Source organism: Limulus polyphemus, unplaced genomic scaffold, assembly GCF_000517525.1.
Source record: "Limulus polyphemus unplaced genomic scaffold, Limulus_polyphemus-2.1.2 Scaffold76733, whole genome shotgun sequence".
NCBI lineage: Eukaryota > Metazoa > Arthropoda > Merostomata > Xiphosura > Limulidae > Limulus > Limulus polyphemus.
This window is the reverse complement of record NW_013742329.1, coordinates 20,635-35,636: the sequence shown is the minus strand read 5'-3', so window position 1 is coordinate 35,636 and position 15,002 is coordinate 20,635. Positions and strand designations below refer to the sequence as shown.

Genomic DNA, 15,002 nt, shown 5'->3' with positions numbered 1-15,002 from the left:
AAAAAAAAAAATGGAATATGTTTTCGTGGAAAAAAGAAGGTGACTTTCAACCAAAAGTGCAAACATCTGACAACACAAATTCTGGATTGCAAGGTAGGAAGTTTAATGAAAACACAACACAATGTAAAGTGTTTGAATATTCTTTCTCACCTTCATTCATATTAACTACTGAAGAGAAGACAAACAAATACTACAAATATGTAATTGAAATAGTGGAAATGAGTGAACATTTGTGCTTGTGATGTTAGGATTACACAACTGATGCTGAAATCTGTTTTTTCTTAGCTTTACATATGATGATGGTTAGAGAAAAAAAAAATAAAGTCTGAATGAGTACTGGTCAAAAGATGAATTGTTTGAAACACCAGTTTTTTACTGCATTTTGTCCAGGGATAGAATTTAGTTGATTCTTCATTTATTACACATTTATGATAACTCGACACTGAAAGTGAATGATAATCTTCACAAAATAAGAAGTGTAATAATGTATGCTAAAAATAGTTGTCAAACTCATTATGTGTAATAACCTGTTGTGAATTCCCTACAACTGCCATTTTAGAAAAGTCAAATGTCTATGACTGTACCAGACTCATCAACAACTGTCACATTTTTGAGATTGATTTCTGGATATTCATCTTCATCACCCAACTAGAATCACATGTATTACTTCTGTTTACCATTCCTCTTAAGAATTATCTTTTAATTAAGATGCTATAGTTTATTCAATTTCTGACACTGCTTTACATACAGTTGTAAACACTGGTTTTTTCACTACTTTTAGCACAAGTAGTTCCTGGACAGTTCTAATGGTACTATTCATTTCTTTTTTGTGTGTCACATTTTTAGTTTCCTAATTTTTTCTGCTTTCCTTTTCCAATACTGATCTCCAGAAAGATAGCTCCTTTCGTCAGCCATTCTTAAATTTAGTGTTTAACAACATTTGAGTGAATCGCTCTTTTTAGCTATCTTACATTTTAACAAACTTAGAAATAACTTAACTCTCATTACAGGCTTAGTTAAATCAGCTGAATTCGTGACACCAAATTGACCTTTAAGGGTTTCCATAGTATAAATCTAATAATGTTTTATGTATCTTCACAGAATTTTGTAAGTTTCAGTAAGCAAGAAAAATCAGTTTATGACAAAATATATATAAACTAAGTAATGTTCATACAGCTCACAAGATACAGACTTACTATAAAGTTTTACATAGAAAGAGAGTTAGTATTAACAAACCTTATTTCCTCGATGAGTCTTTCCTTGTCTCATAATAATAACACTTCCATTAATAGTTACATTCATCTCCAGCAGTTTATGAAAATCTTCCACTCTTCCATAATTTGCATAAACTGGTTTACCCTAAAGAAACATGACCAAAATAAATTAGCTATAAACACATGAAACAACTTTCTTTTGTTCTATTAAAATCCATGTAAACTGCATGTAAATTAAAAGATATTTGAAAATGATTATAGCCAATTATATTATAATAGCAAATATACCCACAAAGTAAGCACTGGTTTGCTCAAAAATACATTTGGTGTGGAATGTGGGGACAGCATGCATATGCATCATTTTCCATGTAGGTTTACTGAATTATAGCAATCAACAAAGAAACCCATGCTCCACTGCAGTATTAAGTATCAAAACTTTTATTAGTATCAGTCCAGATAATAAGAACTGAAATGGCTGCCAAACCTCAATCTCTGGGGAGTCCAAGATGACACTTGTGCAATTACAACCAACAGATTCCAGATTTCTCCTAAAATAAAACCTAAACATTTTTCCATATACATATGTTTAAATATAGATACCAACAAATTTCTATACCATCAAAAAGAATTTTAGGTTATTCTTAAAGATAGCTTAGATGTTGAAAAATATTTTTTCACAAGTTTAAGAAAAGATAAGGGTCTACAAAATAAAAATGTTGTCTCTTCTTCAAATTCTTAACAAACACAACTTATCCCCAAAATGTTAAGAACCACTAAAATGGCCAAAAATTATTTCTAGTCTTGCCCATAATTCACACATAAAAACATTACATTTCACCTATCACACACATTAAGCATTCACATTCTACCCTCTATCATTGTCCAATTTATCTGAAGTTTCACTAATAGTTGTTAAATGTCCTAAGCACGTACAAGTATGGAACTGGACTTGTAAGCTAAAGTTCGTTATGTTGCTCAAGTCCCAAGAACCACATTACCGACACCACCCTACTACTATTGTACCTGTGCAATACAACAATATCAGGTTAACAGAGACTGGTAACATTGACTATCATGCTGAATCCAAAGAGTACATTTTACATCACTCATGGCATAATTAAATCTTTGTTTGGAGAAAACCATCCCTTTCACTACTGCCTCACATACTGTAGTCTATGCCCTGATAGATATTCTTGTTTGTATGAATCCAGAAAGAGTACATCTTCTTGGAACATCGAGGGACTGAATCTCTGCACAGAGAGGACACTCCTTCCATTAATGACCCACAATCATACAGTCCATCCTCAGATAAATGTTCTTTTTTTGTATGATATCTCCTGCTTCAGCTGGTATAGTGTCAGTGACTCAAGACATTCTTCAGACAATAGCAAAATGTCCAAAGTCACATCACCTGCTTTACTCTTTTACACTAAACCTTCAAGCTCTATAATAATTGATGAATGTTAGGTCATTTTAACATTCTAAGCATGCATTGTACAATGGAAGAATCAGCTTGTATGTTTTACACATAAATAGGTCAAAAGCAGTCACAAAGAGTACTAATAATTCTTGCGTAATCCATGTAAAAGGAATCTACATGTTGGTAAATACCATGTCCAGTAGCTACTACTCTTTTCTACAAAAGTTTATTGCTTTTAATACCAAAACTTTGAAAGATTGGATATTGGATTCCATTGTAATATGTTGATTGCATCCCTTTTACAGAAAACAATAGCATCTAGGTTTTCTCACCTTGTTTGTGAAAGAGATGCAATGCATTTCTAAATTTTATGTGCACAACAGCCACATAATGTGGTTGTATCCAGATGTAAATGTTTTAACCATAGATTCAGAACACGAGTAACTGTGACATCATTATTTTGCCCATCATCAAGATACTGACCAGTGTTATCAGTGGACACAAACATCACTGATTTGACAAGCGGCTGGTGCTTATACATACCATGATTTCCATTCTGCAATGCATACTTAGTACTTGTTTACACATACATATATACAACCTAAACAAAGACTGTTAGACAACAAAATCATTATTCCCTTATGTCAAAATGTCCCATGCAAGATGATGTGGTGTCAATTCTTTAGGCTGCTAATATGTACATAACCAAGATACTGACATACAACATTACTCATCAGATTTATGGAAATTAAAATAACAGTGCTGATGATAGCATTTGGTACAAAATTTAAATCTTAGGGTATTTTCTTAATTCATCATAATATGATGCTAACATCTACTCTCACCCTTTAGGTTCACCCTTCAAAGCATCCATCTGTATTCCATAACAGAATGATACCTTGCTAACACTACTTCAATGTGATCCTGATACATGTTCTCCCCCATTTAGGTCCATATTCCACACCATATGATACCTATCAACATTACTAGCATTACTTCATGTGAACCTTATAAACTATCCTCTAGGCAACTGCCAAAATGAATGTGGTAAATTATTATTTGTTCTATACCTATAAAGTATCTCAGTTTCACTGGACAACATAATTTCTAATGCATAACCATGTGATTGGTTCTACTGAAATAGTTATAATTTCTCTGGTTGATACATATGATACAAACAAGATTAATTTTGATTTGTTCTGTGGTACCTTTTGCATGTTGTACATTTGCAATACAAAATAAAATGTTTAATCACTTTGAAATATAACACTTAAATGGATATTGACACTTTAGTATATACAAGTCTTTCTGATTGATATCGTTTGACGTAAACAAACATTGTATGCTTTGAATTTAATAACCTTGTATCTTTTTAATGTCAGTAAATAAGCATACTTTTCCATTTCTTAAGAAGTAATAAAAATAACAATTAATATATTATTGTCTATTTCATCAAACATAATACTTCCAAAATCAGCTTTCTTACACCAGAATGAGCTTACTGAACTGATAACAGAATCAAGCCTGTTACTATCAGCTCTTTACTACCACACAATTTGCTATTCAATATCATAATTATTCACACTAAATCTGCAAAATAAATGAAATATTAACTTTTAAATACACTATTCATTTAGAGTTTGTTAGAATAAAAACTTAAGAAATGTAAATTCTTAAAATAAGGAAAAGTTCATCAGATAACTAGCACCTTCCCTTTTTATGCCTAAGTTCTAAATTATTGTGATAAATAAAATAATTGAGATAATTATATGAAAATAATACTGTGGTAACAAAATTCATTATCGCCCATCACTAATAGTAAATATTTACTTCTTGGCCACCAGTTGTAGAACTTGTACAGAAAATTCCCATCTTTGTGTCTTCTTAATTTACAGTTAAAATATATCAGTCACATTAAGTGGTCTAATAAACTAATGGTATGTACTAGAAAAATACACTGTTTTTTTATTACATACCACATAATAACAAGAAAATGATACTTCATTTTGTAATAATGAGATATTTACTACTGCTGAAATATCTTAATTTTTTTTTTCTAACAGAACAAAATTATCCAAGATGTTTAAACATTCCATTATTAAAAACTTATAATAAGCAAAACTTGCAAACTATGGTAAGTAGCAACAGTTAGATATGTATAAAACAGATTTGATTGTTTTTTTTAAATATATATTCTAGAAATGTTTGCCTATTTAACTTATTGGATCTTATCAAAAAAAATAATTCTTAAACCACATATTCTGTCAAAGTTAAGAGAGATAATGCTTGTGAAACCAGTACAAATGGTAGTAGAAGCAACTAAGGTAAAAAGCCCAAATTCTTTGAAATTGATGTTAAGAGTATGGTCTTTACATGATACACAACAATCCTATTGAGATCTTACCAATGGCCTAGTTGTGCTTACAAATGTGAATGTTACCTCCAGAACAGCACCAAGTAGCTTCAATAGATGTGTAGTTGCTCAAAAATCATTGCTTTGAAAAGGGAAACAAAATCAAAAGGCTGAAACGGGCATCAGACTTAAAACAATGAGATGAGCAAACCTGGAAAAAGGTGCTCTTTGCAGATTAATTCAAAGTCAAATTGTTTGGCAACAATCTTGCTTAACAAAATTTTAGACAGAGAAAAATACACAGGCTTGTAAACTTTTGGGCTGCATCTGCTTGTTAAGTTGAAGAGCTATGCTATCAGTTCAAAACAACATCCTGAACTTAATAGGCAGATACAGTCCTAAGTTCCAATTTAAAAAAATTAAAGAGTTTGTTCAAAGGCAGACAGGAAGCAATATCACCATCAACATACAGAAGTTATATTAAAGCATGTTGGGGAGCCAATACAAGTATGGACTACATCATAGCCAATGATGTTAGATCTAGATAAAATAGATGGAAGCTTCACTGCTGAAATATAGAAGTAGACTGTTATCCACAATATAATTCCTTCAGAAGCATGACCTGCTGGACAAAAATTCATCTTCCAGCAAGACAGTGATCCCAAGCATATAACAAATGTGGTTAAACAATTCCTGGAAGAGAAAAGAGACTAATGAAACACTTCAAACCATGGTCTGACCTGAACTAAGTCCTGATATGAATACTATAAGAACGTATGAACATATATGAAAACCGAGAAAGTCCAATGGCAAACAATTTGGATGAAATGTGGAGAGTAATATCGGCCATATAAAACAATAATTCTTAATCATACATTGATAAATTTATCATAAAGTAAAACAAAAAAATGTGTACTGTTCTATTTAAGCACATACAAAATACTCATATGATACACAAAGTTTTTGCTTTCCTTTTGTATTCTCTCTAATGTCATATTGTATTAATGACAAATTGACTCCTGTATGTGTATCGCTTATAGGACATTTCCATAATTATTTCCAATGCTGTACATATGCATCTCAAGCAATTGAAATACAAAATATTTTATTTAAATAAACAAAATACTTTACAGATTATTGTGACTTTCTACATTCTTGAAAATATAAATTTAAGAAACTAGGTTTTCACCTGTGCTGTTCCATTTGGTGAATATGCTAAATATGGTTTTGCTTCAGAAGTGTCATTCTTAATGCTTCTTGAAGTATCGACTAATGTTTTTCCATTATGAGTAATTACTTCCACAGTGTTGGATGCAGTGCTAAAAATTCATAAAACAACTGATTATAATATTATAAACAACTTACTACACAACAATATAATGCTCCTACCATAGAAATCACATTTAACTATGAATTAAAACTTGATAATCCAAAAGAAAAGATGGGGGCCCATGAGGTATATGTGTGTGTGTGCTGCATTTCCTCTTGTAATTTGTAGCGAAGTTATCATACCAAGAGCAAACTATAGAAAGAGTTGATTCTTTCAATCTGAGAATTAAATAAAAATTATATAGGTTGATAAATAAACACACTTAGCACAGGTTAATAGTAAATAAATTTATTTTGGTGCAATTTTGAAGACCACTGGTATTTGAAAGTATTTTGTTCAAAGCCATTAAGTATTAGTTTAAGAGCTATAAATAGCTAAGACTAAAAAATAAGATTGATTCTTTTCAGATCAGCAATCAGTGATAAAACCTATTTTAGTCAGAAATGAAAGTTTAGATACATGTACTTTGAATCCATGTAAACAATGCAGCCACAAATAATATTCATACAATGAAAATAAACATAAAAAAAGAGAGAAGCTCTAAAACTATGGATAAATTCTAGAAAACACAAAACATTTAGACTCAAACACTTCACACTCAACCACAGTGTACAAAGACTTTCACATGTCTGTTCAGAGTTGAACTTCATAAAATACTGTACTTAAAAACACGAACCACTACCACTAACTTTTGAGCTACTTCTATCTGAATAAATAGTGGGATTTATCTGCCACTCTTATAACACACCCACAGCCCCAAAATGCAGAGCATGTTTTTGCAGCAACAAGCATGTACTATGAACTCTTATATTCACAGTCCAAGCATGTTAGCCACTAAGGCACTACTTTACAATAACATTTCTCCCATTTATCAAAACCCTAGGACCAAACCAAAATTGAATGTGGGAATTTTTTTTGCAACAGCTAAGAATGGTAAAAACATTCAAAAACATGTGGATATAATGAACATAAGAAGCTTCGTGAATAAATTTTATTGCTCTATAATAGTACTTTACTTCTAAATATTTGTTACCTTAAGATAACTAATTAAGAATAGTAATATCAATCAACATAACAGGTTTCAAATGTATAAAGGTAACGTCATTTACTTAAAGTTTATTTATATTATTACAAAAAATGCTTCAGTGCTAAATAATTTTTTAATTATATAATTGACTTGCTCACACCTACATGATGTAGATAGTTCTATTAAATTCTACACCACTGTCTTATATTAACTAGTTGTTCAAATTGTGCATGATATTTGGCTACTGATCCAAGGACCAAACCTAATTTTAAGCATTTTTTGACACCTAATATGCATTTTCAGAATCAATTAAAAAAAACTGTGCATACTTCACTTTTTACAACTTTCACAGTAACCTTTTTCACTATGGAAATCTGTGTTAGAGAGTTGCTGTTTGCTGATGATGCAGCATTTGTATCTAATTTGATAGATGGTCTGTAGACCATTCTAAATCACTTTTCCAATGCATCCTCCGCTTTTAGGCTAACAATTAACATGAGAAAAACTGAAATCCTCCATCAGCCATTACCTAACTCTCACTATGTAGAGCCAATTGTTCTTCTCTTTGGAGATAAGCTAAATATCATTAACCAGTTCACTTACCTCAACAGTACAATTGCTAATGACAACAGCCTTGATGTAGAGCTTGACCACTGGATCCAAGCAGCATCTGCTTCTTTTGGACAACTATACAAGAGGGTCTAGAAACAGTGTTGCATATGACCACAAAACCATGTGCAAATTATATCAAGCTGTGGTACTTAGCTTTCTACTATATTCAGCGCAGACATATACACTCTGTCATTGTCATATACAGAGATTGTCCAGCATACAACTCAGACACCTCAGAGTGATCCTGAATATATTTTGGGAAGACCAAATCACTAACAAGGAGGTCTTGAAGTGTGCCAACATGCCCAGTGTAGAAGCTATGCCTCTTAAAAGACAACTGTGCTGGGCTGGTCATGTGGTGTGTATGCAAGAACATAGAATTCCAAAGACTGTACTTTATGGAGAACTTTCCTCTGACCAGCAGCAGAGAGGTGGACCAAAGCTGCATTACAAAGACATAATAAAGATTCACCTGATCAAGCAGATATACCTACTACCAATTGGAAGTCCCTAGCCAATGATTGCACCAACTGGTGCAAATCCATCAAGGGCAGTTTGGAGGTTGCACACCAAAAGTGAATGAAGGTCTTACAGGATTGTCACACTCAGAGACACACCTTGCGTACAGTTCCTTACACAGTACAATGTGACATTTGTGAAAAGAAATGTAGAAACACAGTTGATAATCGAAGCATTGATGGTTTCTCTCCCCTTCTCTACATTATCTTTGATTATTGAAGGACTGACAATGACATCAAAACATGCTTTTAAAATGATTCAGAGGGTTCAACAACAGCTATTTAGATTGCTCTTAGCAGAAATTTTGTTGTTCTTAGGAGAAACATGATTGGTTGCTTAATAATGAAATATAAAAATCAGCTGCTGCTGTACATTTCAATGCAAGTTATGTTCTTTGTTGTTGTCTAGTATATTTTATGCTCATGGACAATTTGTACAATCAATAAAATTTGAATTTGAATTTTTTGGGGAAGTTTTTGTAGCCTTGGAAATTTTTTTTGTCTGCAATTTTACTTTTTAAGATGTTGGGATTTATACAAGGTCAAAACACAGAAATCCACAAAAAAAGTCACAATTCTGACTATTATACTAAAAAAATTATACTCTTACAAGTTAAATTCCTGAAAAGAAAACAGTTACAATGTAGGTAATTCCTACATAACATAAGCAGCATAATAAAATTTTAAAAGGCAAAAATGTTTAAATCTTCTATAGATTAAAAACCAAAAACAAAATTTGGTCAAATGATCTTCATACGAATGGCATATTCCTCCTCACAATGCTTTAACCAGTTTTTACTATATTAGGAAATGTTTAAGAAACAATTAACTTACTCTGAAGGATATGACAAGAGTACTGTGAAATTTTCAATTCTGGTCAATTGAAGATCATACTTTTTCCATGCTTTACTGATTTCCAATGCCAATTCTTTTCCAGAATCATCTCCAGCCTTTTGAACTTGTCCAGACAAATATCTGTTAAATACAGTACTTATTATTATTATCATGATTCACCTATGGTTTAAGCAAAAAATAAACAAACTATATTTGTATTTTCTGTTTCTAGGTGTGTTCAGGAATTGACACTTGGACATATTGGACTCATCAAGTGAAGACAGAAGAAATCCCTAAAAACATTGTTAATGTGTTTTATGATCTGATAAAAAACACACACACACACACACACACAACAAAAAAATGCAATATATATTATCAGTTTACAAAAAAAGAGAGATGTATGTTGCAAACAAGTAAGAAAATCTCACACAAATTAAGTAGAAACTAGCATGCATATTCCATACCAGCCATTTTTGTTAATAAAAAATTTTAATCAATAATTGATAACAATGTTTCAGCAAACAATGAAGACACAAAGGTCCTCTAGGGATTTTATGGGCACTTAAATGTTTGCAAAAATATGGGAGATGAATAACTAAAAATTGTAATTTATCAGGTAAAATCTGCATTTTGAAATGAGATGTGAAAATTTAGAAAGATTCCAACAAAAGTAGAATATGTATGATACTGCCACTATAATCAATATGGAATAAACATTAGTCAAATGTCATCTGCCTCAATATCTTCGGTAAAGATTTTTCTGTATCTTAGCTATATGTCATATTTATTTCCTTTCAATCTGTGTTAACCCTTTCACAGTGGGCAGATTAAGGAGCACATGTCATGACCTTTTACAGAGTTATTTTCAAAATTATATTAAATAGCTTTACTATTACTTGTGTCAATAGAATTGACATCAAAATGCAGTTTATAATTCAAATTTTGATATTATAAATGTTTTAAGCTTTTAATTTTATAGAAAATATGAATAAAAAAATTCTAAATATAAATTTTTGTTTCTCACACAGCACCTCCTATTTTCTTATTGCTCAGTATATATTTTATTACATCTACCATACAACATGTACAGTGGTTATGGAATTAAAAACTTCAATTTGAGATAAAGACAAGCTAGAATATAAAATAAGAACCTCCCACCTCTTTGATTTGCTGAGATGTCAATATATTTAGCCAATCTTGTAGAGTAGCTCCTCCCACTACTCCATTCTTTTGAAACCTTTTATCTAGCCCCACATACTTATTTTGACTAAATGTTTACTACCATGAGAAAGAGCAGTTTCCAATGTAGATAAATCTGACAGTCATTTGTAAATAGCTTGAAATAAATGAAATCATAATTTCAAATTCACTTTGCACTCGAACTAGCCAAAAAGGTTATGAGGTTGGTCAATTTGACCAACCCCGTGTTAAGAGAGTTATAGGTACTTTCAGTATATACTGTTCTAAGAATATGTTAAGTAATTTATCTATAGGAATAATGGGTGTTAACTAGTCTTGTTTGAGATATATTTACATCCATATCTCAGTTAAAGTGCTTTTGTTTTGTTTTTTCACGTTTTAAACTTTGATTATTAAATGATAAAGGATTTATTTATATAATGTACAAAAAAATGTATCATTGTTATTAAATATATTAGTTTGGTAAGATACTGCTATAGAAAAACCACAATTATTTCTGTATATTGATAATGTTGTATTGTGTGATATTTTCAGGTGCATTGTTTCCCCTATTAGTGTTAGAGTAAGATCTAAAAAATAATAGAAAGCTGTAACTTGTAATATAATTAATCTGCAAGTAAACTCAAAATGAAACTATTAAAATAATAGAGAATTTGAAAGAAAATATTTTACAGAAGTTAATCTGAATAATCTGACAAACCAATTTGTGAAAAGAAACAGACTGGATGTAATGTAAAACACAGTGCAAACAATTTTTATTTACTTCACAAGCACAATCAAGTGTATTTTACAAAAAATGATGCATTTACTGAAGCTTCCAGAGATTTCTGTGATGAACTGCAAAAACCACTAAGAACTGTTCCACACTGAGAAAACTTAACATTATATACCTGAAACAATAATGTTATTCTTCTCAGTATGCATCACTGTTGTTCATTCCCATTGATAAACTAAAGTTGTTGGTGTAACTTACTCTCACCCCTGTGAAACACACAGCAACACAGACAAGTAAAACAAAGAAGATTACATTATAAAAGATTAAAAATAAAAAAATTAAATCAAATTAATACAGATAAACAAATGGAATACCATACAATAGCAGAGATACAAAGTATAAGGTAATACTGAAATCACAATGATACAAAATAAACTCTTAATAATGCATTGGGAAAAAAGGAATACAAAATTTAGTCAGGACCTAACAACAGTCCCTCTAAGATACAGGTGGACTTCCAAGTGGTGACTTTAGTTTGACAAATGATTTCCTTCCACACTTGCCAAAGCTTTATTGTTTTGACCAGCTTGGAACAAGGTCATCACAATTTCTGCTCTAGCTCCAATGTAGATCCCCACACTTCAGCTGGCAGTCTTCTTTCCTGTTGTGGAATGCTCAGGTCTCAGCTTATCTTGCACCCTGTATCTAGCATTGTTGCTTCAACATAGGCATAGGTCAGTGAGTGAGAACTGTTGGGGATACTGGTGGGAACTCAACTTTCATTTGCAGTTCAGTTGTGGCTGTAAACAAATCTGCTTGGCCAGTGGTAGGGCTGCTGCTGAGGTGGATGGCCTGATGTAGACCTCAGAAATTGATGGTCCTGCCATTGGTGGTTGACCCATCAATAGCACAGTAAATGATGTTAATTAAAATGATCATTCCTAGCACTCAGTTGAACTCTGGCTTGGGGATGTAATGATCCCTCTGAAGGTGCAAGACATATTAAGTATCAATAGTATTTTGTCACTGGACATCCTCCAACAGGGTTTTTGTTGGCCTTCAGATGGAGTTTCTCTGAGGTTTCCACTGGATCTGACTTGAGTGGGACTGGTAATGGTTTTCGGCTGAGTAGCAAGCAGGCTTGGTTCCACCACTGTATTTAATGTTGCAGGTGGCTCAGTCAATGACTGACCAACTGTCACTGGGGGTTGCAGAAACCCTTTGAGATTTCATGGCCAGGCCACTATGGTGAAAGCCTTGGCCAGATCATGCACATTAAATGCATCATAGAGCAATGCATTTTCATCAATGGATTCCATCTATTTGAAAATTATACTGGCCCCTAGGGTCTTGAGAACAGCAGGGAAGGTCTCTAGTTCACCAAAGAGAAAGTTTTTATTCAACTCTCCCTCCATGTAAATGAGAAATATGAAGGAAAATGGTTGAGCATCAAAAAACTAGCTAGGTGAATTGACAAAATAGCCAGAAGAGTTAAGGATTTGAGCTGAAATATAAAAAGTCAGGAATGAAATCTATGGTCATCAGCTATAAATGTAGCTCTACACTTGTAATAGCCCATTACGACAAATTTCTAGCGTAAAGTTGCTTTTAGCCCAGATCCAGTAAGAAAGAAACAGGAAGTTAGGGGGTAACATCAAGTACTGGTTTCCTACACAGATAACTACAAAGGAAATACATTACACAACCAGCAATTGTGCTTACTTTCAGTAATTTTCAACACACCAGTTTCCACGGGCACAATAACATTATACAAATAAAGTTACTGTGCATATGGAAACATTGGTGTCATAGTGTTAATTTAACTGCAACAGGCTAGCCACCAAAGAAGCACAAAGCTTTATCATCTCAGTATGGGAATCCATTAGCCTTCTGGATATAGGTGGATCAAAGTGTGCATATCATGCTTTACAGTTATATTCAAAATTTAATTAAATAACTTCATTTTCCATTTGTGTCAATAAACTTTGCATTAAAATGTAGTTTATTATTCAAATTCTAATATTATACAAGTTTTAATTTCATGATTTCAACAGGAAATATTGAAATTATCAATCTCTACTTTTCTGTATTGTGACAGTTCTTCACTCACTTATTTATACACTCTTTCAACCCCTATCTGAACTGAATTTTAATGCAAGTTACAAATTTACATTATAGATACTGCTAAGACATAATCTAGCTATTATATGCTCTAATCATATTGTTTTAGTTAGATAAAAACCAGAACCAGAAAGTCCAACCCACATGTCACGCCCTCCTATTACATCCTTTCTTTCACCAAATGTCAATAATTCTTTCTGATGTTTGCTATTACACTATCTATAACCAATAGAAGGGGTTTATTTTACTTTACTGATTTATGTATAATGCTAGCTCATTCTCATGAATAATTTGGTGTACAGGTTCACAGTTGCTATCACCCAGTTCAGCTCAACCAGTTTAGGGAATTATTTTAAGACACTTATACCTTAGAAAGCTCGTTATATTACATTAGTTATAGGGCATTGTATGCTTTGTGTACATTGTTAATTTTTGTTCTTAACTGAATCTTTAAAGTAAATAAAAAATTATTTTACATACTACTACTACTACTACAATCATCACAAAAAAAAGTAAGATTAAGTTTCATCAGTGACAAAGTCTGAATTACCTCCTGTGAAAGGGCTCTGGGGACCACTTGCTGAAACACAGGTTGAGAACCATGCCTTGATGGTTGATAACTTCCTGCATACATAACTGCTTGTATAAGTACCATAGGTTTCATGTCTCTGCACTACATTTTTCAATCTATGCTGACAGCACTTCACCTTGCAACAAGGCAAGAAGACCCCCATACTTGAGCTCGGTCCTTCAGTTGCTCTTATCACAGCACCTGAATCATTAAACCACTAGTGGAATCTCTTACCACATGGCTTGGTGGCACTAGGACCAAAATGGCTTTAAATCCCACAAGATGCCGAGTCAGAGCATTCAACAAACAAACAAGGTCTCGCCATGCAATGAGACAATCCATCTGAGCAATCATCCCTCTAGATTTTTAAAGTTCATGAGCCACATCAGACTTTCTACCATACAGGCAGTGTCAGTAGTGTTTCATGAAAACCATTACTGCAACACTTTTCTTTGTTGTGCAGTACCTGCATTTATAAGCCATCAATATATGACTACCATATGTGATTACACATTCCACTTTATCTTGCAAATGTAATAACATTAGTATTCAGTGGGAATTCATAGTCTTGATATGGGTATACCAACACCTGAGATTCAACTTAAGCACACTTTAGCATCTGGAATGCTTGGTCACACTCCTTGATCCATTTAAAATGCACATCAGTTTTTAGTGAGCGACAATAACATTGCAACAATCTTTGAATTGTCCACAAAACCTCAGTAATTGAATGAAAGATCAAAGAAACTGTGGACTTTTCACTTTCTCACAGGCTAGGCCAGTCTCACATCACTGCGATCTTCTCAAGGTTAGTATAAACTCTAATAGATCTTCAGCCTTCTCATCTCCATTTTTAAGGATAACACAGGCAAATAAACTCTTGGCAATGCATAGGCTACTGACATGAGTCCCTCCATACACTAAATTGTTAACTGGTTATACATAACACCAAGTATTTTCTTGGTTATAAGCCTATATTTTAAGATATAAGATGATCTTTTATGTGTAACCTAATCATATTTTGAAAACAGTTCAGTTATTGTTGTATATATGACTTTAACATCACAGTTATCTATGCCATTGA

The 15,002-nt window shown here is 32.6% G+C and overlaps 1 protein-coding gene across 1 annotated transcript in view; it reads right to left on the bottom strand.

Annotated features, from left to right (window-relative positions):
- Positions 1–564: 564 nt before the first annotated feature.
- LOC106477614 (glutamate carboxypeptidase 2-like) overlaps positions 565–15,002 on the bottom strand; it is a 28,626-nt gene continuing 14,188 nt past the window's right edge. The window contains exons 4-7 of the mRNA XM_022381131.1: positions 9,309–9,449; positions 6,177–6,306; positions 1,237–1,359; positions 565–648 (exon numbers count right to left, since the gene is read on the bottom strand). Coding sequence (XP_022236839.1) covers positions 565–648; positions 1,237–1,359; positions 6,177–6,306; positions 9,309–9,449 — 478 coding nt within the window. The remainder of the gene's footprint in view (positions 649–1,236; positions 1,360–6,176; positions 6,307–9,308; positions 9,450–15,002) is intronic.